The sequence below is a fragment of the Myripristis murdjan genome, chromosome 22, assembly GCF_902150065.1.
Source record: "Myripristis murdjan chromosome 22, fMyrMur1.1, whole genome shotgun sequence".
Taxonomy (NCBI): domain Eukaryota; kingdom Metazoa; phylum Chordata; class Actinopteri; order Holocentriformes; family Holocentridae; genus Myripristis; species Myripristis murdjan.
Genome location: NC_044001.1, coordinates 8,008,067 through 8,035,774, shown reverse-complemented (window position 1 = coordinate 8,035,774; position 27,708 = coordinate 8,008,067). Strand labels below are relative to the sequence as shown.

At 43.2% G+C, this 27,708-nt stretch overlaps 2 protein-coding genes across 5 annotated transcripts in view; both read left to right on the top strand.

The window, feature by feature from the left end:
* actn1 (actinin, alpha 1) overlaps window positions 1–13,436 on the top strand; it is a 54,863-nt gene extending 41,427 nt beyond the window's left edge. Inside the window, exons 10-22 of one of the 4 annotated variants that reach the window (XM_030044021.1) lie at window positions 65–295; window positions 1,198–1,345; window positions 1,789–1,939; window positions 2,939–3,047; window positions 3,681–3,821; window positions 4,426–4,608; window positions 6,276–6,410; window positions 7,450–7,629; window positions 8,891–9,037; window positions 10,848–10,928; window positions 11,269–11,334; window positions 11,824–11,982; window positions 12,841–13,436. In XM_030044021.1, the coding sequence (XP_029899881.1) occupies window positions 65–295; window positions 1,198–1,345; window positions 1,789–1,939; window positions 2,939–3,047; window positions 3,681–3,821; window positions 4,426–4,608; window positions 6,276–6,410; window positions 7,450–7,629; window positions 8,891–9,037; window positions 10,848–10,928; window positions 11,269–11,334; window positions 11,824–11,982; window positions 12,841–12,999 (1,890 nt within the window). In that variant the 3' untranslated portion in view covers window positions 13,000–13,436. The remainder of the gene's footprint in view (window positions 1–64; window positions 296–1,197; window positions 1,346–1,788; window positions 1,940–2,938; window positions 3,048–3,680; window positions 3,822–4,425; window positions 4,609–6,275; window positions 6,411–7,449; window positions 7,630–8,890; window positions 9,038–10,847; window positions 10,929–11,268; window positions 11,335–11,823; window positions 11,983–12,840) is intronic. The other 3 variants (XM_030044022.1, XM_030044019.1, XM_030044020.1) reach the window with 3 other exon arrangements.
* Window positions 13,437–14,483: 1,047 nt separating this feature from the next.
* Window positions 14,484–22,036, top strand: cox16 (cytochrome c oxidase assembly factor COX16). Its single transcript, XM_030044063.1, has 4 exons — window positions 14,484–14,650; window positions 15,802–15,879; window positions 17,899–17,967; window positions 19,007–22,036. Exons 1-4 carry the CDS (start codon window positions 14,591–14,593, stop codon window positions 19,118–19,120), a joined length of 321 nt encoding a protein of 106 aa, XP_029899923.1. The 5' UTR covers window positions 14,484–14,590; the 3' UTR covers window positions 19,121–22,036.
* The last annotated feature ends 5,672 nt before the right edge of the window (window positions 22,037–27,708 follow it).

Genomic DNA, 27,708 nt, shown 5'->3' with positions numbered 1-27,708 from the left:
ACCGCAAAACACACACACACATACACACATACACACACCTACACCACCACCTACCCCTCCCCAGCTGCTGGAGTGGATCCGCCGCACCATCCCCTGGCTGGAGAACCGCGTGCCGGAGAACACCATGCAGGCCATGCAGCAGAAGCTGGAGGACTTCAGAGATTACCGCCGCCTCCATAAGCCGCCCAAGGTGCAGGAGAAGTGCCAGCTGGAGATCAACTTCAACACCCTGCAGACCAAGCTGAGGCTCAGCAACAGGCCCGCCTTCATGCCCTCCGAGGGAAAGATGGTGTCGGTAGGTCGCAGCGACTCGATGGAAAAGCACAGACAGACACAGCGGAGAATTCACAGACACACACACTGCTGCTGCTGTTCCATAAAAAGTCAGTGGTGCAGAGAGGAATGTGCACCCAGGATGCTGTTTACATACACATACTGTACACACACACACACACACACACACACATCGCATATTTCTTCATACGATTGAATCTTGCTTGTAAAGCCACACTAGGCAGGATATTCATATTTAAAAAAGATTTGCAAATGGGTTGTAAAAGTGTCCCAATTTGCACTATTTGAGAACAAATATAGTTTTGCTGATGTCACATATGGCCGCTTTTTTTCACCTATTTCTTTCACCTATAAGAAAATTAAAACATAAATGGAAACAGCAGTGAGTGAGCACTTGGTTTGAGGAAGCTGCACTCACAGCTTACCCTTTGGTGTATATAAAGCATCAGGCTGACCAGAGTGGTAAACATGAGCGTGCTGTGTGTGTTATTTAACCTGATCTCGCTGGCGTCCGGAGCTGCCGCCATGTGAAGTCGCCTCTTGTAGCTTCATATTGAATTATGTGATTTTCTTGCCTTTTAAAGCTCTTGTTGACGAGCATGTTTTCAGCAAAAAATAAGATTTCCAATCAAGCTTGACTTCATTTGGCAGAGATTCTCCGAGAAGCCGTTGGGAAATTCAGCCCTCCTCCGTAAGATGTAAGGCAGTGCAAAGCAAGGTCGACTCTTTTTTTTTTTTTTTTTTTTTTTTGTGCAGCTCTGACGGCCTAAGAGTCACCTCGGCATTGTTGCATTAATCACATAGCAACATCTCGTCGTCAGGGGACGTCTGAGAGGATTTCTGAACCCGTGTCTCACTTTGTCAGGCTGAGCTCTCAAGAGCCTCTTCGTTTGCCCCGTACAGGACATTTCCAACGCATGGGGAAGTCTAGAGGGGGCAGAGAAGGGCTATGAGGAGTGGCTCCTCAACGAGATCCGCAGGCTGGAGAGACTCGACCACCTGGCAGAGAAGTTTCGCCAGAAAGCAGCCATCCATGAAGCCTGGACTCAAGGTGATGCATGTTTAAGACGCGCTGTCAAACTCTTTCATGTTCATGAAGCCACAAACCCCCATCTGAAGAGATTTTGCTCACGGGTAATGAGAAGATATTTTGATTTGGGTTAAGTATTAAATTATTTAGATGCTATACTTGAACACTGACAGATAGTTTCAAAGTGTTGAGATTAAATTTCTAGTAAATTAACTTGTGGAATGAAACTATTCCTCATTTTTCTGAGGAGCCCCTGGAAGCTGTTTCCTTTACATTCTTCTTTTTGGTGATGAAGTTTACAAAAGTTAAAAATTCCTGAATTACATTTTTTATGTGCTTGATCTTACTGTCTTGATTTTCTTTCATTTGAACTTTGTCCAGACAAATGGCAATGTTGACAAATTTGAGATTATTTCATTTAATCTTAACTTCACTGTTCTCTCTCTCTCTGGCTCCCCCTGCAGGAAAGGAGGAAATGCTGCAGCACCGGGACTACGAGACGGCCTCTCTGTCGGAGATCAAGGCCCTGCTGAAGAAACACGAGGCCTTTGAGAGCGACCTGGCCGCGCACCAGGACCGCGTGGAGCAGATCGCAGCCATCGCACAGGAGTTAAAGTAAGAGGCCAGGAGCTGGGCTGCAGACCTGGCTGGTCTGCGTGTGATGCAGGCTGGTGACAGAGGAGAGCGTTTGTGGAAAGATAAAGATTACAATAGAGCAGGATGTGTTCAGGGTGACCAGTAAAACTTATCCAACACAATGGAAACATCCTATTGTACATTCTGTGTAAATACTTTGTGAATAAATGCCACATCAAGGACGTTTGATTCACTCAGATAAACAAACTGATTATTTCCCCTTTCCATTTGCGACGTCTCTGTTCTTCCATTGCTGTTTTGACCACCCCTCTCTCTCTCTCTCTCTCTGTGGGTGTTTTCAGCTACTCTCTCTCGCTTAGAGCCACTCTGTTTGCACTCAAAAGTGATTAAACAGTAAAAAAAAAAAAAAAAAAAGAAAAGAAAAAGAAAGAAATAGTCCATATGAGACAGTGACACCTGAAGTGGCTTGAAAGAACATTTAATCACAAACAAAAGAAGCAAAAAAAAAAAAAAAAAAAAAAAAAAAAACATCAAAAATACAAGAATCAGATGAGATTAAACTGAATCAAGAGACGCAACAAAACACACAAGTAGCCGGGTGTGTGGAGGTCCTTAAATAGTCTCAAAGTGACTTCAATTCAACTCAAATATTAGGCGTAAAAAGTCAATATATAGGCTAAAACTCTTGTAGGCTAGGCTGAACCTAATAGTGCATTTATACTTGGATACTGGGAAATTACTGGGCGATTTATAACTGTATGACTTTTCTATATAACCTAAAGGAAACTGTTATAACAGCTCATAGAATCATCTAGTTAACATATACATACAATATTTACCTTTGTACTTACCTGTAATGTTAATTTGGATAAGAAAACATATGATGTGGCCAAAAATCTGTCTTAAATTGTGTTCAAATTGACCTCAGAATGGTATGAAATGGTATTAAATGTCACTTTCTGAAACAGCCCAGTTGCAGGTGATGATAATGAATCTCTCTGCCTGTTTGTGCTCCAGCGAGCTGGACTACTACGACTCTCCCAGTGTAAACGCTCGCTGCCAGAGGATTTGTGACCAGTGGGACGCCTTGGGAGCCCTGACCCAGAAACGCAGCGAGGCTTTGCAGGTGAGACGGGTCAGGAGAGAGACACTGTTTTCTCCTGAACGAAAAAAAAAAAAAAAACGAGGAGTCAAATTTCTAATTAATCATCCACTTTGTTATGCGAGTTTACAAAGTCCCTGTGCTCTTCTTCGTGCAGAAATAATTACACATGTAGAGATGAAAGTAGTCTCCTGCTCCGTTAGAGGCTGTGAAGGCACTGTTTGTTGTTCAGGGCTCCCACGGGCCTTGGAAGTCCTTGAAAGTTTGTGGATTTGAGAAAAGTAAAACCAGGCCTTACAAGTTTTTGAAAATGAACAAATGCCCTCCAAAGTGCTTTAATCTTTAATCTAAAATACACCACCCAAATGAGTCAGTATGTCTCGACCGATCACTTAACGTCCTGAGGAGCACCCTGTGATGATTTGCTGTGACATAAACTGCAGTTTTAACGTGAATGATTTCACTCCTAATTGCTTCAACTTCACACGATGGTGAGTAAACACGAGGCTTCTGTGATGTCTAATTTTGACTTAATGGCGCGTCTGTCCACAAAACGTGCCAATGTGGAGAGCTTGAATGTCTCCAAGCAAGCCAGAAAACAGTCACCGACAAAACAAGTGAATGTGGGAACGCTGTTTTTTTGTGTGTGTTTAACAGAGAACCGAGAAGCTGCTGGAAACCATTGACCAGCTCTACCTTGAGTTTGCCAAAAGAGCGGCTCCGTTCAACAACTGGATGGAGGGCGCCATGGAGGACCTGCAGGACACTTTCATCGTCCACACCATAGAAGAGATCCAGGTGAGGTCGATATCATGATGAGAAAAGGTTAAACTTAAATGATCCCTCTGGGGAAAAAGTGAGTAAAAATACTAAAAATGACATAATAAAAGCAATAAAAAAAAAGTTGTGGAGTTATGTAACCGTATGTCGCCAAAAATTCAAGTGCAAAGGTGTGATGTGCAGGAAAGAAAAGGATTCAGTTTGACATGATGTTATGGAAGTGTAAAAACGACACTATGTACACATTTAAAAAAATGTTTAAATAGCGCTTGTTTAATTTGTGCAGTTTCTTGTTTGTCCTCTTTTTAATTTATACAACACGCTCACTCAAAATAGAGCCGGCCTTGTGATTTTTTTTCAAATAAACAACTGCTCACCCGATTCGCTGTCAGGGAGACTTTGAGAGAGAGAAAACCAGACTGTGTCCTTGCCTCGCGCTCCAGCAGATACTTTCAAAAACGATTGCAATAAAAAAAAAAAAAAAAAAAAAAAAAAAGTTGGGCATCAGAGTCAAGGGTAGAGTCTGCTTTGAAGGAAGAAAGGCAACTCTCTTTTACACTCGCAAGTTAAAAAGGCTGTATTTTTGACGATGTGTTATAATTTTTTGTATTTTGCGTCTCAGGGATTAAGCACAGCCCACGAGCAGTTCAAAGCCACGCTCCCGGAGGCGGACAAGGAGCGCCAGGCCATCCTGGGCATCCACAATGAGATCGCCAAGATTGTCCAGACCTATCACGTCAATATGGCCGGCACCAACCCCTACACCACCATCAACCCCCAGGAGATTAACGCCAAATGGGACAAGGTAATGAGAATCACCGTGAACAAGAAAATACACTTTGAGGTGTTTGTTAAGCGTTGTTTACGCGAGGAGGATGGACTGAGCACGCATAAACTCTTCCAGCAGCTTCCTGCTTCACACTCTCACAACCACACACACATTTTCACCTCAGAGCAGCCGCAACAGAGGAACTGGGGGTTTAGTGCCTCGCTCCAGAGCACCTCAGTGGTAGTGTGACTAGGGAATGGGCAACCATTTTTGATAACATCCTACCAGCTGCACTGCAAAAACTCAAAATCTTACCAAGAATATTTGTCTTATTTCAAGTCAAAATGTCTTATTTCTAGTCAAAATATCTCATTACACTTAAAATAAGACATGATCACCTCAGAAGTAACAATTTTCACTAGTTTCAAGTGAAAATTGACTTGAAACAAGTGAAAATTAGCTTGAAACAAGAAACAAATTTTGCCAATGAAACAAGCAAATTTTCACTTGTTTCAAGTGAAAATTGTCTAAAAACAAGTTACTTCTGAGATGATCATGTCTTATATTATAAGTGTAATGAGATATTTTGACTAGAAATAAGACATTTTGACTTGAAATAAGACAAATATTCTTGGTAAGATTTTGAGTTTTTGCAGTGTGGTCAGGGAATCAAACTGGACAACGTCCTCTGAGGCCCTCGCCTGAGGCCAGAAAGGGTTCTCAGTGGAGATTTCCATTGGGCACTGAAAAGGAAAAGTTTGGGAAAAAAGGTTAAGACGAGACAAAATCCATTTTTAAAGGTTAATACAGAGTGTAGCCCTTCCATTCTGCACCACTTGCATTCACATTTTTCTAATTTTCTATATTAGACGGCACAGTTTTATCCAAAGTAGCATTCAGTGAATGCAGCAGTGGAATAAACATAATTTCCTACATTGGAAATATCATACTGACAGTCTATTTCATATTTTTCGTCTCTTTTGAGTGGTATTTATCCATTTAATAAGCACCTCTCACTTTATACAGCACCTTCTGTGGGGTAAAAGATGGGTGTTTTTCTGTCATGCCATGTTTTCTTGTCTGCGGCTGTAACCTTGTGCGTCTGAGCACAATTTAACAAACTCCGTGGCAGTAAAGTCGTGAATCTTGAATCCCAAACAAACCAGTGTGACGAGTCAAGGCCGCAGCGTCCAGACAGCAGACTAAATCACCCTGAGTTACAGAAACATTTATGTGTGATCGAAGGACGCTTGTAAAGAATAAAGACAGGGCAGAAAAAATATTTTTAATTTAACTGTATAATACAGGAGCAGGATCCTGAGACAGACTCCTGCGGGTCATGGAATTTCTTGGAAAGTTATTCTTGGAATTATTCTGGAAAAATCTCTTCCAGATAAGGAAAGTCAGGAAATTTAATAATTTCTTGGAGCAAGTCATGGAAGTTTGTCAGGATCACATATTTTCCTTCATGCTCATGTTTCCTTCTCACTCACAATGAAACAGAATAAAAAATAAGCTCTCTGAATCTGCAGCGTGTTGAAAAGTTTGTTCAAGTAAAAAAACATCAAGTTTATGTAGGTCAGAAAAATCGGCAAGGAATGTTAGGAATCCTGCCTCGCCGTTCGGTGTGATCTCTCCTTCTTCATCGGGATCACCTGAACCGGCGTTAACCCCTTTCGCTTTCCCATGATTCCTCTGTGCAGGTCCGGCAGCTGGTGCCGCAGCGCGACCAGGCCCTGATCGAGGAGCACGCCCGGCAGCAGAACAACGAGCGCCTGCGCAGACAGTTTGCCAACCAGGCCAACGTCATCGGGCCCTGGATCCAGACCAAGATGGAGGTCAGTCTCATCGCCGGTCACAGCTTCAAGACCAAAACAAAAGACCAGAACAAACTGTGAAATTATTCGCAGGGATATTCATAGTCTGTCAGCAAAGAGAAGTGTAGCATGTCTTTACTTTGTTTGTGCGCTTTTTGTTGTAATTTCCACGTCATTTGATTAGAAGAATCTATTTTGAACTCTGCACTTTTGTCCTTTTAGAAGTAATGGAAAAGATCACCTGAAACAAAAAGTAAAAAGTAAATCAGTAGGTTTAGATACATGAGCTACTTTTATGATTATGGTAAAGTTGATTTTTTTACACCAGTTCATTCACTTCTACTTTAGTAAAACATGAGCCGAGTAAAAGCATTTCTATTTGAGAAACACACTCTGGCTCTCCTTCTACCGCTGATCCAGAGAAACTTAAAATTTAAATTTCTAAATCATCAACATTTCAAGCAGCCAGTCATAAGCACTGCGGGTGTCACAGCTGTAGTGTTCAGACGAGATAGATAGATAGATAGATAGATTTACTTTATTGATCCCAAACTGGGAAATTCTTATGTTACAGCAGCATCAATAGAAACATAAAATAAAATTAAATAGAATAGAATAGATGCAGAAGTATGTACAATAAAGACTAAATATATACAATAAAGACTAAAAAATACCTTCAATATGTAACCACTGCCATGTGAGAACTCTCTGACTCTAGTTTTGGTGATTTTCATGTTTTCTCCTCGGTTGAAGGGTTACATCATCTTCGAGTTGAGATATTTCTACCATTTTTGGTTCGATAAAGCCTTTTCAAACTCCAGCCTGATGCGATCAAAGGCCACATGGCGGTCAAGGCTGTTTTTCTAATCTCCTGAAAAGCCGACATCCCTGGAATGATGTTGTGTGACAGAGAGACGGGAGATAAAGAAATACCTTAAGACCCCAGAGTGAGAAAGCATTAAGTTGTTGCGGGTTTTCAGAAGTGTGTGTGTGTGTTCGCATCGAGTCCCGAGGGGGGTCATTCTCATTCTCATCAGCGGGTGTTTGTGCCTCGGTGCAGGAGATCGGCCGCATCTCCATCGAGATGCACGGCACCCTGGAGGACCAGCTGACGCACCTCCGCCAGTACGAGAAGAGCATCGTCAACTACAAGCCAAAGATCGACCAGCTGGAGGGAGACCACCAGCTCATTCAGGAAGCCCTCATCTTCGACAACAAGCACACCAACTACACCATGGAGGTAAAAAAAAAAAAAAAAAAAAAAGAGTCTTACACATTAACAATCACAACATATTTATTCAGGTTTTTTTTTTGTTTTTTTTTTTTTAATTAACCATATTTTATGAGCGTGCATCGGTCTCCTTGTCCTTTCACTTCTTATTTTATGCTTATTTGTCAATCAAGATGTAAAGCACCTTGAATATCATGCATTTGTTTGAAAGGTGCTATATAAATAAAATTTGATTGATAAATTTGATTGAACACGCGACATGAGAACAAAGTGAAACGCATCTCCTGATGAGGTTTCTGCAAAGTCCAGTCACAGTCAGTGCATTTATGATTAATGTGATAATCGACCCGGGACTAGTAGTTTTTGAAAATACTTTTTATGGTTTGTTTTAGTGTGCATGGGTTTCCAGATGGTTTGGGTTCATAATTAGCGGCGGTTAGGCATTACAGAAAATTATGTCAAAATCAATAGTTTTCCTATCAGCTAAACTGAAGAATAGAAAAATACTTTTTACTGGCCCAAATCGTGAATTTAAATTTTTCATCGATTTACACCACCTCATTTCTATTCAGAGCTATTTTGTGTATAGAATCAAGTCCTCTGTAAAGCAATCCACATTCTTTATTTGTACAAACAGTCATTTTTTTTTTGTCTCTGTTTTATTTTTTCCCCCCTTTTATTAGCCTCATACCGTGTGTTGAGATATTTTCCCACATGGAAGTAACATTAGGCTTCAACAGTATTTAGGCTCGGTAAACATCCACACAGCGGAGGAACATGATGTCTAGAGCCGTGTGGCAGGTAGCCAATCAGCAGCCAATATGATCCAGATTGTTTTGTTCGCTTTGATTTGATTTGCTCGTGTCAAATTAAATGTACAGGAGCCCGCAGGAACAATGTTTGAAAATGAAAGATTGTTTGTAACTGAGCTGGCCAACTTAAAAAAAAAAAAAAAAAAAAAAAAAAAACACTCCACAAGTTGCCGGCTGGTATCAGTTAACCCACCAAAGGCAGATTTTGCGTGCTCGTGGTGCTGAAGACGCTGAGCGACACAGTCCAGATCGTCCCGATGTAGTAAATCTCACCCGTCTTGTACTCATGCAAACTTTAACAAACACAACAAATTATTTAGACAGAGGTTTGAAGCCTACCTGAAACTGAAACTGATCCCTCTGGGACTCTTTCAGTCTCTCTTTCCACCTGTTAACCCTCCTTGAACTCGCTCTTCCTTGGTCTCCCTCCCTCTCTCTCCCTCTCTGTCTCTCTGCAGCACATCCGTGTGGGCTGGGAGCAGCTACTCACCACCATCGCCCGCACCATCAACGAGATTGAGAACCAGATCTTGACGCGAGATGCCAAGGGCATCAGCCAGGACCAGATGAACGAGTTCCGGGCCTCCTTCAATCACTTTGACAGGGTCAGTAGCACCGAGTCACTGTGCAGACACAGCGGCAGGCGGGGAGAGGAGGCTGTTCGCCCAGGCAGATGTAGGGGGGGTTAGACATGCTGCAGCGTGGGAGCCACATGTGAAGGGGAGTTTGTGTTTGACGGTGGATGATGCCGACTGCAGTCACATGAGTTTGTTTTCTGCACGTTTAGAAAACAGCGACAAGGCAAAGAGGTTGAGGTGAGAGCATATCGCTGCGGGTCTGAGACCGTTCACGTCCTGTCATGCTGCCCGAGGTGTGGCTAACAACGATCCATTAACAAGCTTTTAACCAGAGAACATGTCCACCGCAAAAAATCTCCATCTCAACGAGTCATTTAGCCTCATATTCAGTTTTAAATCTAAAAGTAAAGAAAATCTGCCAGTGAGATGAAATAATGGATTTTTTTTTCCACTTGAACGAAGAAAAATGAGAATTTAAGACTGAATATGATACGAAACGACTTGTTAAGATGGAGATTTATTGCAGTGTTGAATGAACAGTATGTGTGTCTAATGCATCAGGATGTGTAGTGACCTTACTGCTTGGTTGAAGAGGGACTTAAAAAAAAAAAAAAAAAGATCATTTCACTTCAAAAGCTCAGGTAAATTCCTCCTTTGTTAAGAGTTACAATCAATGCATGCTTTTTATATTATATAGAATTAGGACTTACAGTGCAAAAGGGACTGGTGGGTTGACCTTGTAGCAACAACTGAGATTCTAGTTTAGGCTTTACCAATAATAGCACAGTAGTGAATTCTGCATAGCAACAAAAAAGCTTTCCATTGATGGTTGCAAACCTCCGATCACGGTTGTTTCTATAACTACCTGCCTCTCTTGGCCCCCCCGGCTTAGCTTTGACACTCCAGAGCTTAGTGTTTACATTCAGGTTCCCTGTGTCAGGAACAGCACCAATTATGGATGAGTTTTTATTTAGCCCCCCACTCCCTCGCAGTCTCTCCCGCCGACTTCCTGTAGACTCCAGCATTACATCATGCTTTCTTCCAGAGCCGCCCTATTGTTAATCAATATCCCCAGTCCATGATCGGTGCCCACAGGAAGCAAACCGTGGCACCGAACGCGCTTCTCGGTTTCATATTTCATCAGGATGACGCCCCCCTCAAGGCTTTTCAGCTCCTCTCTCTGACATTTGTAGGTGGGATGTTAGGGAAAGGTGTAACAAACCAAAGAACCGCATCAATGGATGTGAAAATGAGTAGCACAGAAATTCTAGTCATCAAGGTTTTTTCAAGAAAAGCAGCAGATTTGAGTGAAAGAAATGAGTAAAGAATGTGACATCGAGCATTCACCCCGACTTTTGCCTGCACAAAAAAAAAAAAAAAAAAAAAGGCAAAGAGATACGTTTGCATCTGAGTAAAGTGCCAGATGAATCCGGTGTATTTTGTGTTGTCAAGTACATGTGCCATCAGCGGTATGAATAACCTCACCACCAGACCCTGTAGTCTGCCTGCCACACTGCACATTAACGCCTCTGAATGCCCTCGCCCAGCATGGCAGCACTGCTGCCACCGTGTGTTCACCTGCCAGATCCTAATGATGATGCACTGTGTTCTCTGTTGTTTTCTATCTCTCGTGCATGGCCCTCTCCCCTCACCTCCCTCACCCCCTCTTCTCCCCTGTGCATGGTACACCCTCCTCCCTTCCCCTCCAACCACCTCCTCACCTGCCCCTCCTCCCCCTCCCTCCCACCCCCTCACCGTCACTGACACCCCCTGTATGTGTGCTGCATGGCCTGTGGCCCCCCGACGCCTCGCCTGGCACTGGCCTCCCACACCCCAGGACCACTCGGGCACTCTGGGCGCGGAGGAGTTCAAGGCCTGCCTGATCAGCCTGGGCTTCGATATCGCCAACGATGCACAGGTACTTAACCGCAGCCACACTCCTGCGGACAGAAAGGTTTAACTGTTTTGTTTTCTTTCTTTTTTTCCCTTTTTTTTCCACTTTCCCCCCTTTTATATTTCCATCCTACTCCCCCCTGCCCCTCTATTTCCGGCCTTTTCTCCCTCCTTATAAACTTCCTTTGTGATTTCCCACATCTTGCGACATCCATATCGTGGATCGTTGCGGCACTCCTTCCAAACTCCGCTCTGTGCTCATTCTTTATTCTTCCTATGCTTTCCCTCCGCTGCCCCTGCTCCTCCTCCTCCTCTATATATCTTCTCCTCCTCCTGGTTTCGTTTGTCCATCGCTGACCTTGTAGAAGAGAACAGGAATGATGGATGCTGAAGACTTCAAAACCTGCCTTATCTCCATGGGTTACAACCTGGTAAAGCCATGAACACCATCCCACAAATGCCTCACGTCTTAACTCTGAATGCACTCAGTTTTAATGTGTGTGAATGGAAGTTTACATTTTATACTGACGTAATGAAATCAGCTGGAACTGGTGATGAGGATAGATAGAGCAAGATAAGTATGTCTTATTTTGAGTTGAAAAAATATAGGTCACTCAAGGGTTAATATTACCACTACCACAGTGCATGTTTTGAAATTAGAGTATATTTCCCATAGATCACTATTAAAACACTGCATTAATATTAATGATTATGCAAATTGGAGATTTGCACACAGCAGTGCCTCAGGTTAACCACTACTACTACTCACTTGAGTAATATGAGCACATATTGTACAGTGAAGAAACCGAGTTTATAGCCTCTCTGTATGCAAAAGCTCACTTCGCTGTGTTTTCAGCGTGTTGCCGTGGGGACTGTCTCCATGGCGACTGAGTTTCACAGATCCTCTCTGTTGCCCTCAGGGGGAAGCCGAGTTCTCACGCATCATGAGCATAGTGGATCCCAACCGGCTGGGCATCGTCACCTTCCAGGCCTTCATCGACTTTATGTCCCGCGAGACTGCCGACACGGACACCGCCGACCAGGTCATGGCCTCCTTCAAAGTCCTGGCAGGGGATAAGGTACAGAGTCACCTTGTAACGCCGCCGAGGCCCCAGTCACACCACGTCAGGTCATATCCAACAGAGATGGTTAAAGGAATACCTCACCCCGAACTTTTGCATCATGCACTTTCCCAAGTTGTCCTGAATGTCAGACGAAATAAGCTTTAATTGCACTCCAGACATTTCTATTAGAATGGAGTCAATCTGTGACTTACAAATATGAAAATATAAATATGAAAACGTCTGCTGAATCTGACATAATGAAGACTTGGACATCCTTTTTGCTGCTGTTTGTCAAAGTTGTCGGACATTCAAGACAATGTGTGGTGAAATGATACAAAATATGTAGTTTTTGGGTGAACTATTCCTTTAATATAATCCCAAATCTAATCTAACCCTAAAATCACAGCCTTGCAACTACTTTCCTATTATATAAGGACATTTTGCTTCATCTCACCACCAACTCTGCCTCTGCACTGAGCCTACTGACAAATAATAATAATAATAATACATTTTATTTGTTATGGCGCCTTTCATGGCACTCAAGGTCGCCTTACAGTAAAAATAAATACAGAATACAGCAACGACAGAAAAAAAACAGAGCATAAAAACATCACAGACAACACAGCATAAGAAAACATCATAGAAAAATACTTAGACATTGTGACACCCACCCCACAATATAAACTACAACAACTATTGATTCACACTTGCAGACCCATGTTTGATCACGACCACTAATAATGAAGGATTCAGTAATGGAAGTCGCCTGTTGGTCATGTCTTTTACATTATATATATATATTAAAAAAGTGTCATAATAAATGTCATAATAAATATATTTTTTATAACATTCGATTTTTCTCGTCCCAATCAGAACTACATCCTGGCCGACGAGCTGCGCAGGGAGTTGCCCCCAGACCAGGCGGAGTACTGCATCGCCCGCATGGCGCCGTACACCGGGCCGGACGGCGTGCCCGGAGCCCTCGACTACATGTCCTTCTCCACCGCGCTGTACGGAGAGAGCGACCTCTGAGCCCCACGTCAGGCGTCCTGACCCGGGACCACCAGCCTACCTGCTCTCACCACCGCCACACCCTCCGACCGCCCCGGCACCACACTCCTGTCCTACTGCGCTCATTTTGTACGTCTCTGGCCTTATCTTTTTTGTCATAATCCCGTCTCCGCCCGCTCCTCCTCCTCCTCCTCCTCCTCCTCCTCCCACCTCTCCGGCCTCCTCACCGCTCCCTCACACTCTGTCTCCGTTGTATTTGCTTCCCACGCAATGCAGCAGCTCTCCAGGTTTACAAAGAGGGAGAGAGAAAATGTTTGTTCCTGTTTTTATTTTCTTGTTGTCATTGTTTTTTTCTTCATAAAATGAATAAAGTTAACATATTTTATTATACAGAACAAAAAAAGGTATTTTTCTTCACCTGATTGAAAATAAGAGACGAAAATTGTAATAAAGAAAAATTGCAATACTTTCTCCTCTTATTCTCTGTTTGCCATTGGGATTAAGTATGTTTTAAGAGATTTGCACAGACATGAGGATGACTCACAATAAGTTAAAAAAAAAAAAAAAAAAAGCTATAAAATTAAACGTCTAGGTCAACAGAGCAGCAAACAACACACATAATAAATATTTTTGTGTCACTATAATAATTGCATATGATATGTGTGCTGTCACCAAAAAAAAAAAAAAAAAAGAAAAAAACTGTCAGTGCTGTTTTTAGGAAATGCAGAACAGAAAGCTTCATAATTCAAGAGCAAAAACTGGTAATGGTGGACCAAAGTACAAGCTACCTGAAATTATAAGACAACTCCATACCAATTCTACAACATATAGCAGGAAACAGACATATAAGACATATAAGAGCTATAATATCAGGTGAATATCTGGTTCACATCCTGATGAGTTTGGTACTCAGGAGTTCATCAGCGATTACATCAGCAGAGCATCTGATGCAGGAAGACATCTGGACCTCGAGTGCTGCGGCTTCTACCTGCATCCCGCTGGAAATATGGACATTCTGGATGACAATATCTTTGCGAAGTGATTGATCAGTCCCCGTTTTTACAATGTAGTCAGTCAAAGGTCCTCATAAGGATGACTGAGTGTGTGTGTGCGTGTGTGAGAGAGAGAGAGTGAAAAGATTAAAAGGAGAGGAGAATGCAAATTGAATTATCCTAAAAAAAAAAAAAAAAAATAGGACATTTTTCCCTTAACTTTAGTATGCTAATGGTTATCTTTTATCAATCTAACATTTTTGAACCATTAATGAGTATATACTTAACTATAATGTGGCATTCAATACTACTACTTGTACAAATAACGATAACCAATATAATTATAGGCTAATAATAATTTATTTTGATTATTATTAATACACTATAATATTTTTTCCGTACACAATATATTATCGTGTGTGCGTGCGTGCGTGCGTGTGTGTCCAATCACATTCTTTGATTAATCCTCGACAGCTTCAAACAGCGGAACTAAATATTCTGAGTTCGCAGCATTCCGGAGGTTTTAGTGCGCCGGACCCATTCAGGAAGCGCGTCCCGGCTGCTGTGACCCTGCTCGTTTCTTAATCACTAACATGGAGCCGTAGCTGCACACAAGAGTCATGATTTCTTTAAAAGCGTTGCAGAAAAACAAAACAATCCGATATGGCGTCCCGATGCTCGTAAGTGATTTAATTTACTAACGTTATTTTAGCGCGAAACACTCGTGTTAGGTAACAAAGCTAATTAGCTAACAGCGGCTAGCCAGACTTGTCAACACCTTTCATCGGTTTTACCTCTGATAATGAGGCTAACTTAGGATTTTAGTGTTCAAAACCTCACAATAATGTCGTCTGACCATTTTCTGAAGTAGTACATGTGAGTTATTCGATTGCAATAAGATACAAATAAAAATAAAATCGAGGCTTAGGTTGAAAAATATGCGCAAAATACCGTTTAAACTGCTCAAGGCGACAGGAGCAGAATCATAATCTGATAAAGATTGACAATATGAGATAGATAATGTCTTTACCTTTTAGCCAGACATCATGATGCTCTTGTGTCATGTTTAAATTATGACTGTAAGCTGCTTAACCCAAAGAATAGCCTCCTACAAGCACCACGGCCGGGCAATATATCAATATCATATCAATAAAGATATCATCTGGGATTTTAGATATTGTGATGTGGCATAAATGTTGCCTTTTCCTGGTTTTAAAGGCTGCATCACTGTCAAAGGATGCAGTTTTCCGAGCTTATCAGACTGTGCCAGCTGTTATAATAATTGTCTCCAGCTGCTTGGTTGTAATATCCAAATTATTAATGCTTGTTTATGAGAAATCTCATATGTAATGTCTCATAAAAGCACCAAGTCATCCTTACAATATCGTCACAATATCAATATCGAGGTGATGTGATACAAAAGTTACACAGTGCAATATCCCGGTGTACATATGGTGTGTTTAGGAATGCCTTTTTTGCATATGCTCAGTTTGTTATTCCTGTATTTATTGCTGCAATTTGTAGGATTAATGCACATATTATTGATTATGCACATACTTTGGTACAGTTTATAAGTAATGCACATACTCTTTGCAATTTGTAAGGCACATGTTTGTATATTTAGTTTTTTTCTTGCTACTTCTCATGATTTAATTTTGTGAATTTGACTGCAACTGACCCAGTTTCCCCTCAGGGATCAATAAAGTATCTCTGATTCCGATCCTGATTTGATTTTGTCGGTATCGCCCTAATCCCAACATCCAAGCGGTTTTTAATTAAATGAAAAGTGCCATCAGTGTCATCAGTATTAATGTTCTCCATGTTCTTCCAGTTGCTCATAGTTGGAGGTTCCTTTGGCCTTCGAGAGTTCACGCAAATCCGATATGATGCCCAGAAGATCAGAAGAAAGGTGTGTGGTAAAGTCAGCAGAGGTGTACATTTTATTCATATGTTGCCTGTCCTGTCCGGAGCGTGCTCACGGTAAAGGTTAACAGCAGCTGAAGTTTGAATTCTCAGATCAACCAGTGGTCAAAACCACAGGGGTCAAAGCTGCAAGTTTTGTATGCAACTACGCCTCCTAGTGGTTAGACCTTGCATAGAATCACGACTCTGCTCTCTGAGCCCAGGCAGTGATGGTGCAGTTTAAAAATAGCACACATGTGGAGCTGTCTTGCCATCTGGGAAGACTGCTCAAACCGAAGTGTTCATCCTGTTTAATATTTAGGCTTAAATTGTTTAACATGCCGCAGAATCATGCAGAGATTATTTCCTCGATCCGCCTTTTCAGTGAAAGTATCCAAGCCGCTGCAGGCACACGGCACTGACAGGCTTTGCTAACCTGATTAGAGTGAGTCAGTACAAGAGCAAGAAGTGAGAACAAGCCCTAATAATTCATTAAAATGACGGCGCCCATTCATTAAAATGACAGAGGACCGACCCTTTATTAGAAGCCATTACAATCTGATGAGCTGGCTGCAGGGTGGGCGAGGGCGAGGGAAGTGACTGTTTTGCGCCATTTCGCCGTGGAAAATGCCGATACATGTCATCTGGGTGGGAGCCAGATGGCAGGGCATCTTCTCTTATTACTGTCCATGTGAGGCGGCACTGGAGTGCGAGCGGCTCGGGGGGGCGGGGGGCATCATGCCCCTGGCACAGTGCCGGTCTGCTCCGTGCAGCTGCCCCCACGCTGCTCCCTCGCTCCTGAGGAGGCCCGCGGCGCACTGAGCCTCGCTCCTCGCCGCTCGGCCAGCCTCCTCTCAAACCCTGCGGTTTACACACACGGCCCCGCTCAGCTCAGCATGTGCACACATGTAATACGTGATATGTAGAAGTGCATCCTCCAAACCGCTCTTACATGGAAAAAACCTGCTGTTTCCATTATTTTGTCCTTTGAGATACTGACCCAGTTAAGTCATTAAACTGCAGCCTGAGAGCTGAGAAGTCACCCAGCGATCCAGTTTGCATTTTCTCCCCCAATGAATCAAATCAGTTTCCCCTTTAAGGCTGTCCACCTCCCTGTACAGGTTTCACAGGACTTTTTACTCACCTCCGACATTCCCTGTTTGTTCTTTGGTAGGTTCAGGCGAGTGCTTGAAGTCAGGCTAATAATCCCTCTGTAGTGGGTACAATACTAATTACTGAGGCTATTAATTCCAGTGGACTGGAGGCTGCAAATTGCAAAACTAATTTCATCGTAGTTTTGTAGCTGCATCTGAAGGCTACACTGTCATTTTTTTGTTGTGTTTTTTTGTCTTTTGCTCTAGTAATATAGGTCTAATTAAAAATCAATCATGAAATTATGAAAGTCATCAGTCACTTGAGTAATTGTGGCATTATTGCAGTGAAACATTAGACCTCATTAAAAGTAATGGATTCAAAATGGGATTCATTTCTGTCCTATTCTCGGGCAAAATCCATTTGAATTTTAAAACTGTGAGAGCTCCACTGGACCCGAGTCCTTGTTCCGCAACCATCTGACATAGAGAGCGTTTGGTTTCTGCCCGGTCCTGTGATGTTTTGCCAAATCAATCAGAATAAGTTACAAGGCGGGATAAACAGGGCACATTGGATCCTCTCTCCACGTTTTAGAGAAGGTAGACGTGGACGATGAGGGGGAGAAAGTCTTGAGTGCTTATCTCTCTCAAACATGCTTAAGGGCTTTACCTGCCAGCTACCTGCCCTCTCCTGCAGACGTCATCATTTATACATCAAAGAAATTGAAGAAGAGCAGGGGGAGATGTTCTAACACACGTGAATCTCATGCAGAACAGGGAAAACCTTCCACATTTTTGTCGTTCTGCCTTTTCCTCTCTCTCTTTCCCTGTCCTGTTTTGTTTTTTTGTTTTGTTTTTTTCATTTTCTCATGTGTTGTGAACGTGTGAGTGTGTCAGCGCCGTGCACGCTTCACCTCTTCTCCGTTCTCTCTCAGCTGGATCCGTCACTGGAGGCCAAGGTGAACGTCCAGAGGCAGGCAGTCATCCTGGAGGAGGAGTACGAGGTGAGCAGGGACAGGTGAAGGACGCCGGTGGGGGGCAACCGGATAGCAAGGAAGTGTTGCTGGAAAACAAAATGTGCCTTGATATAGGGTGTCAGAAAAAAAAAGATGACAATCTGTAGGAAAGCTGGATTGTTCAGATATCTAGACTCATTTGTGCGAGTAGGTTTGAATTGTAAAAAGGTGAATGTATTTGTATTTTTTTACATTATCTGACATCATTTTTGACCTGTGCAGCTCATGTTTGCTCCTGTATGTTACAGAGCTGGGCTGAATAGCATGAGCTGATAATTCTCAGTGTGTTTACACCAATATATCTATATCAGTGCTGGCCTCATTTTAAATATCAGATATCGGTCAGTGATTGAAGTCCGCTACTGATTTGCTGAAGGTTCCCTCCCTGACCACAGCTACATAAAACCTGACAACGAAACTTCTTTTATGTTTTAGAGATTCATTTCGATATTTATTCAGCATCTCCGACCACTGAATAGGTAATGTGGGTCAACAATTTCATTAGTCTGTGTTTCAGCGTGTGTGTTCAAGTGTCCCATTATTGTGTAAATGCTCTTTCATCTTTTTATACATTGTGAAGAATAAATTACTCAGGACATCACTGTATGTGTGTAATGTAAAAAAATGTAAAGATACTGAACACGGGACAAATTATCATCTATTGGTTACTACCTTATGTGTTGAACCCTAATTCTTAGCACCTTGGTATAGCTGATGGCTGAGTTTACTGCATCTGGGCATTTCAGAGTGAGGCAAGCTGTAAAAGAGAGGAATCGTAAAATAAGTTTATAACAGTTTCTTGCATTTCTCTAAACTTTGTGACATTCATTTTACTGGCCTATATTTAATGTGGAAAGCCCTGCCCGTGTGGCCCTCCAAGGAGGTCAAAAACAAACACTCAAAATTTTCAAATACGTCTTGATCTAGGGCCGGAAGGGTTTAAATATTGAGTTTTTTTTTTTTTTTTTTTTTTTGGCATCTTCAAGTGAAAATCTTACCTCTCCGCTCGGTGACTTTCGCTCTGCAGAAGTTGAAGGAGGTGAACTTGGAGGAGTGGAAGAACATCCGCGGCCCTCGTCCCTGGGAGGACTCCAAGGAGTACCAGCAGCAGCAGCGCGCCAGGAAGAACAAAGAGGACTGAGGCCCAGGGATACCAGGCTGAACCGATTACACACACACACTCACTGCGGCAGGGCAGGCACGACAGGAGCGGACCGACTCTGTGGCGAAGGCACCGCTGAGACCCAATTATCTTGGACGCTGCAACTCCGGGGCATGGACTCAACTTGTTTTGTCTTGGCTGGCATCGGACTTTACACGCACTTTACAGCCGCGGTTGTGACACACTCAGCCCCGACCAGTGGGGGAAAATAACATCACATTTAAACTTAAAACTTTGAAACAACTTAGAGGTTGGTTTTAATTTGAGAGAGGATGCATCGGATCATATGGTTTCATTTGTAAAAGCATGCAATCACTTGTAGGCGTCTGCACTGATGACCAAGAGTCTGTAATGAAAAATAACCAGTAGGTGGCATATCTGTGTACTGGTGCACCATACCTCCCTGTGCCCTCCACACACAAGGCGAGAAAAGAGAGATATATATACATCAATATGTGCTTTCCACAGCTCAATAAATTATGTTCCTGTGATCCAAACACTTTTTACTTTCTTTTTGTTTTTGACAATGGCTTGTGGATGTGGTGAGTCTTTGTTTACAGCAATATTGCGTTGATTTACCAGTTGCAAGTATACAGGAATAAATAACACAACAGTCCAGGCTTTCCTCGGGCTTTATAGGTCCCGACAGTAATCTGTTTCACTGGCAGTTATTACTTTGCAATGCGGTGGATTTATTACGTTTATTATGGAAATAGTATTACCTTTGCTTCCTTGTCCTACAAACAAAAAGAACATGAGTTTCTCTGTATGCCACAACGTCTAAAGATTGGCACAAACACAGAACGGCTGTGTGAGTGACAGAACCGTACCCGCTTAACACGTTCACTTTGAATTACAGGATGACTTCATATACATAAGTGAATACACTGCAGGTGGAGGGGCCTGTGTGGAAATGTCCCGGGATACATTTGCTGCGTTTATTCTGCGCAGCCACACACTGTAGCTGCACATTTTTTTTTATATTTTCATGATTCTTGTGGTGCATTAACACCCGGGGTTTCTCTTTAAATGGATGCTCTTATTTCAGGTTTAGAATTTATGGCAGTGGCACACGCGCTCCAGCTTTTATGTGATTATTATTTTTTTTTTATATATATATTTTTTTCAAATGCAGGTTGTACAAATCTGGTCCTTGCTCACTGTGTTGCTTTGTCATTGGTTGGCTGAGTGTCAGAGCTGAGCAGCCGTGCAGTGGCAATCGCCCCTAATCCACCCGACGGATCTGAATGACAAAGCAGCAATCAAGTAATTTTGTCACTGGATTAGCAGATCAAACTGAGGCTTTTTGGTCTGGGCTGTGTCTAAATAAAAAAATGTCTGGCGCACCCTGCTATTTCTGTAGATGCTTCTAAATATAGAGCAGCCGCTTGTTGGCACATCTGTAATGTTAGTGGTGAATCACACATTTATTGTGCATGCTCCGCAGGCAACCTCTGGGCTGTTTTTGATTAGATACGCTGTCTTAGAGTCAAAACTACAGGGAGGACAGTGCTGTCTCTAAGTCAGAGGGACGCAGTTTGATGATAGCCGCCAAGCCGGTCTAACTGCACCACAGAGGGTGTCCCTTACGCTGCTCTGTATCCGCTGCAGGTTTCGCTGTAGACGACAGGGTGGCCTCGTGGTTAGAGAGCGCGTCCTTCAGCCAGCACACCTCGGTTCAAACCCCCGTGTCGACAAGCATCCGCCCTGCCGCCGTGTCCTTCTGCAGGACATCGATTCCCTTCCAGCGCCAGGGCTGCTGCTGCTCTGTCGCTGAGCCTGACCTCTGACCTCTCCGTCCAGACGGGCAAGTCAGGAGACAGCTTCTCCGCAGCGCTCAGTAAAGTGTGATTTAATGCAGCGACAGACCAGGTAGTAAACCTTTGCGGGAAGTTGGGACAGGACGATGCTTTGTGGTTCAAAGGTTTCTGGCTCAATCCCCAGTGCAGACAGCATCCAATACGACTGAAACGCCCTTGAGCAAGGACGCTTAACCTCCATGTTTATGTATATGAACCTGTCCCAAGGTGACAGGATATTGGAAATCAGCAAATGCTGAGATACAGTACAGCACAATGGACAGCTTGCATGAAGGTCTTTGTGTCTGTTGTGTCTGTCCTTTAAAAAAAAAAAAAAAAAAAAAGAATCACAGACATTCATCAGAGTTTTCTCCCTAATTTTAACAAAACGGTCAGTATTTTGGCATCAAACTTGACATATCAGAGCCCAATCATTTTTTTTTCAAGCAGACTCCTGAATCAGAATCGGAGCTGGGCAGATGGTGGTGTGGGCTAAGACGTTTATTGCTCAACTGTAAAATATCAAGCCTCCATTACACATCTTTATTAATGATATATATCTGTTTGATTATCAGATTTAACAGTTCCTTCCTACAAAAGTATTTTAGTTTTTTTTTTTTTTAAACATAAAAAATCTAAAATAACAATCAGTATCAGCCCCAAAATTCAAATCAGTCAGGCTCCGTTATACATGTTTGAAAGCCTTGTGATCTGTTATCTGCTCTGACTTTGTCTATTAGTGTCCGTCTTTCATATTCAAAGATGCAGGCCTGTAGTGCACACGGCATGTGATGAGATGTGATGAGATGAGATATACTTTTATTAACTTGGAGGAGAATAACAGGTGCCATATCACACAGTGAGGAAGTCAGAAAAACAAACATTCAGCTCCAGTAAAAATCATAAAAAAAAAAAAAAAAAGTCACCACAAGACTTTTACCGTGTGTTTGTGTGTGTGTGTGAAAACTATGTCTGTGGATGTATGTGCACATGAAGCACTTTGTGTTATGGAGCCGCTGGTCTAATAGCTCAAGGACCGAGCAGTGACACAAGATAAAGCAACAACAGTTACAGAAACTAATATCCATAATAAAAAGAAAAAGAAGAAAAAAAAAGAAAAAAGTTTATCCATTGTCTGTCTTTGTGAGAGACTGTGGATGTGACTGTGTGTGTGTGTGTGTGTGTTTTGGCTGTTAAATTTCAACAATGTCAAGCTGTTCACTGCGGCGAAATCAAAATCTCCAATTTGAGGAAGCAAGTGACAGGGTTTAATCGCTGACAGGAAAAAAGGGGTTTAGGGACCGACACAGTGGCACAGTTTACGGAGAGATATTCAGCGACATGGTGGCAAAGTGTCAAGGCGAGGAAACCATGACCTCCAGTCGACAATCATCACAACACATCAGCCATACTTTCAGAAGAACCAAAGTTTGCTTTCCTTAAATGACTCTGTGTTCGTGAAAAGTCCAAAAAGACGCGTTGAAACTGAATTTTAGGTGTGTTTACTCTCCACGGCATCTCTGATAACTGAAGCTTGTCAGTTCCTCCTCTCTTTGTTTACTCTTTGTTAATCTCTTCTTTCATTTGACTTAGTTCTCCTTTGAAAGCCGCCCTCAAATGTATATCATGTGGCTGTGTGTTTGTGTGTGTGTGTGTGTGTGTGTGTGTGTGTGGTGAACCATCTGTGACCCAACTAATTGTGCAAGGCCACACAGCCTCACAGGCTCTCTCCGTAGACGCGGCTTCAAATGATCCATGTGAAGGAGACTTGAGAGCGATGGAGCAAAAGCAATGTTACAACACACACTACAGATCTATTTTAGTGGCACACCATGGGCATCGCAGTCAGAGGCCAAAATGGGTCAACTCCGGGGGCTGGCTATCATGCGCGCCCGGTCAGGATGCATGACGAGCCGGCGTCCTAATTTGAAAAAGGCCCGCCCCCTTCAACATGCTGTTCAATTTTTCATCTGAAAATGCACGAAAGCGGCATCAAATATTCATCGGACAAGGCTAAGAAAAGAAGGAATCGAATTCAATATTTACTACGCCATTCCGCAACTGGGAGGACTAATGAAGTCTGAGGAGCAGGAGCCAAGTTGGTTCTTGATGAATCTCGCCGGCTGCTGGCAGGTCGGGGTGACAGCTCTGATGTAGAAGCGCTCTGTGGAGGAAACCATTGGGGTCGTTCAGCCTTTATAGCCTTTGACCAAAGAGAGAGAGAAAAAAAAAAAAAACCGACCCATCCTCCCCTAGATGCATTTCAGGCCGGCTGAATTTGAATTTCAACTGGGATTATTTCATTAGAAGCAAGTTTCACTAAGACCGGTAACATGATCATTTACCTCCACGTTGAAATATGCTTTTTCACATTGCATAAATCATCTCAGCATCGTCTCCAGGTGCACAGCCAGCCGGTAAAGCAGTTAAGGCCATACTCGGGAATATGTATGAGAGCGCTCGCCTCTCTCTAATAATTTAAAGCATTCCCAGCGACCAGCTTTGAAAACCTACAAGGATATCATATGTAGTCACTTCTTCGGCTCTCACTACAAGATGGCAGTTTTGCCAAAACGATCGTTCTCTCCTCACTGAATAAATCTCATCTATTATCGACACATCTGCAAACATGCTGTATATTTGAGTGCACCCTCTCTGTACACCATCAAAAAGGCCACGCCATCCCTGTGCACAAACTATTTTAAGCCGTCATGTTATAGTAGCGGTGTGCATGGTAAGCTCATCAGGTGTTTGTATTTTCATCGATTCCTTGTTTCAGATGGGAAATAACTCCAAACGCCGCATGACAGTGAACTCTTGAACCACAACTCCAGCCCTCACCACCCCTACAGGCGCACTTAAACACCACTTACACCGAGCCACGGAATCAAACCTTGTTCTGCATTGAGAGGGGGAGTGAGCTAACTGAGCAGGGAAATGGCCCCTGTGTTCATTTTATTTAGGTTCTCTCTCTCTCCTTCTCTTTCTCTCTCTCTCTCTCTCTCTTTTCCTTTCTTTTCTTTCCCCCCCCCCCCCTCCATTCCATTTCTATAAATAGACGGACGCTTGGCAGCTGAGGGGTAGTCCACGCAGAACAAATGCACCCCCTGGCTGTTTCACTTCATTCCCCACATAATGAGCCAGACGGAACGCACACAGATCGCCGCCGTCACTTCCACTCTCTCCAGGACCGAGGCAGGGCCGCACGTTGCCATAGTGACGCGGCTCTGGGCAGAGGGCCGGGCAGCAGCAGTGGCGGCCGGCACACAATCTAAGACCCTCGACGACTGCGCGGTCAGAAGGATGTGCTGCTCAAACGAGCTGACCCCCTCCTCCTCCTCCTCCTCCTCCTCCTCCAGAGCCTTGATCTGTGCCTTTCCCTGTTCCTCCCATCCCTCCATCTCCTCCTGACTCTCTTCCTCCTTTCCTGCTTTCATTCAGCAGCATGAGGCACAGGGGAGAGGAGGAGATGAGTGTGTGGAATCCGGTAGCCTACTCTTCCTCTGTGCACCGCCTCTGATGTAATGGAGTCAGTGCGGGTATTCCTCTCTCACCCATCTTCCTCTCTGCAAATACATTCCGGACCAATGAACCACTGAATGCTCAGCTCCAATAGCTGCTGCTGCAGAAGTGGCACTCTCCATAGAGGGGCTATACTCTGTGTGTGTGCGCGCGTGTGTGTGGTCTATGGATATTATTTCTGAGCCAAAAGTACATACAGTGTGAGAGCTTAGTGCCAGGCTCTCTGCAATCTGCATGCTGTATATTTAAGGAATGCCTGCATTTCATCTGAGGAGAATTTCCCCACATGTGTGGTTGTGTAGTAAAAAGGCACACACAGCTCCAACTCCAGTCTCATTGGTGGGCTCGTCATTACAAAGCCATGCTGTGCAGCCAAGCTTTGCTCAAACCCACAGAACTTTGTTTTACATCCCAGTGGAGATCCCGAGGTTTCTGAAGACACCAAACATGTCCTGCTAAATTACAGGGAAATGTGTACAAACTGATGCACAAGACATCTTGATATTTTCCGTTGGATGTAATGCTGCTGAATATTTCACTCAATATAAGTGTGATGTTTCGGTGAAGTGCTGCAAACAGCAGAGACAGAATAATGATGTGACATTGTTGTACAATATTGAAAAATGTTTTTTTTTTCTTTTTTTCTTCTAACTTTTAAGCTGCTTAAGGGGAAATTTAAGAGGAATTCACAGTTAATGGGGTATCACCATCACCATCTCCTCTTCCGGGCATGACAGGATACAGCCACGTAGCAACCTAGTGCATGCATATGTAAAGAAGTGGTAACATTTACTCAAGTGCAATTACACTTACAGTACTGGCACTTTACTTGAAGATTTTCTTGTAGTGATATTTTTTTTAATTATTATTTTTTACTGCACTGCATTTATTTGATGGTTGTAATTACTGGTGTCTTCGCAGAATAAGCTTTATATGCAAAATATCAAATACTGTATGATGCATTGTTAAACTAGGCAACAGTGCACACAGCAGTTAAAGCTACAAAACTGAAATACTCCTTACAGGTTAATGCATTGATAATTTAATATTCTTCACAGTGTCATACTTCAGTACAATCTACTGCTAGTACTTTTATGCATGTAGTTTTTGAGTGCAGGACTTTAACTTTTAATGGAGTATTTTTCCTTTATGGTATTGCTACTTAAGGTACCCGTGTGTATACCTGTGCACTTTTACCAAGGTAAAGGATCTGAGGACTTTTCCAGCTGCATATGCATGATGGGACGGCAGTGTGCTCGCCTCCTCAGCAGTGTACCTACTTGGTCACAACCAGCACTATTTCAATTTATTGCTATATCCCTCCCTCTGCCCCATGCATCTTTTATACTGCCAGGCCCCAGGGGGCTTGAGGCTTAACGCTTTGCTCGGTACCTGACCACCACCCCAGTCACACACACCCAACCCAAACTCAATGGGTGACAGGAAATGACTCTGCAGCCTTGAGGTGTTTAGAGCCTGATGTGAGAGGACTCTTCACTTTTCTCATTTCTTGACCTCGCTATTCATTACCGGCTGTCAGTAAGCAGACGTCGCCCACAGGTGATGTCAGTGTTAACTCTGTGTGGTGACCCCCACGACGCCCTCACCTCCACTCCACCCTCTCTCACCCCCTTCTCTCGCCGCGTCACCGCCTGTCTCTTTTTTCCACTGAAGTTGTTGCAACTCAAGCCTACAAATTATCAGCATGTGCAGAGTGCCGAGCACAGCAAGGAGGTGGGGGGGGGAAGAGAGAGAAAATACAAATCACAAAGTGCAAGTGCAGCACTATTCTCCTGTGCTACTGTATCGCTCCCTGCTCCAGATTCTCTGCTGCTGCATGCCAGACGTTTTAATGAAACTGATCCAAGGCCGCAACCGCCGTCAAGTGCACTGTGGCACAAAAAAAAAAAAAAAAAAAAAAAACAGGGAGGAGGAATACAGCAGTAAAAAGATAGATTTAGGTGAAGTTGCTTTACTCTCACAGAATCAATGCAACCACTCAATTTCAGGGCTACGGCCACCAAACCACCCCTGTGAGTGCTGCTCCTCTCAATAGGTAGCGAAAGCAGGCCTGGTGTGTTGATTACAAGTATAATCCATTAATCATCACTGTACGCATGGAGGACTTTGATGAGAGAGGCAAGATCAAGCATTGAATTCCAATCATACGATGCACCGCGGTTGCAGGTATTGAGCCTGTGAAAGGACCTACAATACAGAGAAAACTGTTCAATATATTTCCTGCCTCCACCCTTTTCACGGAGATAAGAAAACTTAATTAAAACATCCAACCATATTCTCCATACTAATCATGGCATTACACGGGGAGAGGTGGGGAGGACAGTGGATGAGGAACGAAGTGGAGGGGTGTGCACCTGATCACACTGTCTCTTCACGTCCCCCCTCCCTGCACACGGGAAGGTGATTGTTTTTGCATTACATATTTGGTTTAACAAGCATGGGAATCTGAACAGGCTAATAAGATTCTGTATGATAGTGCCGAACTATGTAATTAAAATCGGATCCAGTTGATTTCCCTGCCATGCACAGGCTCCATCCACAAAGAAAACGGCTACTGCAACAGAAAGACGAGTCAGAGACTCTCCTGCTGTTGGATTTCTCTCTGGGAGGCTTAGTGATAATTCATTATTGATTAATTGCTAATTAAATTAAATGGCTTTTTATTATAATTGTATTAATTTTGCATACAGTTTGCCCCAGGAGTTTTTTTTTCTCCCCAAAATGCTTGAGGCCTGTATTATATTGTAATTGGAGGTGGTGGCAGTGTCAACATCCTCTTCCTTTGGTCGTGTCTCTGGGGCTTCGCCTGTCTAGTCAGAAGTTGTTGGCTGATTGTTCTGCCTCCAACTGCATCATGATTGTTTAAATGCCCAGTCAGCACAGGAGCAAGCCAGGTATCCAGTGGCTAGTAACAGATTCTTAACTGGAGGCGGATTATATAGATATTTTTTCCAATGCAACTGTAAGAATGGCCACATATGAAACACAGTACAGGCAGTGATGCATTGAGTCTTTGCCCAGTCCACTATTGATAAAAACATGCAGAACCCTGTGCCGTTGACGGGCTTTTTGACAGTGAGTTCACACACTCCCAATTCATTCAGCCCCCAATTCATTCTCTATAGCAGACTGAAGTTGTGCACTGCAGCTTACAGTTTTAGTTTTCTGGGGTTTTAGCTCTAGGTGAGAGTTACTCATGTCTGAAAATCTTCATTGACCTGTGCT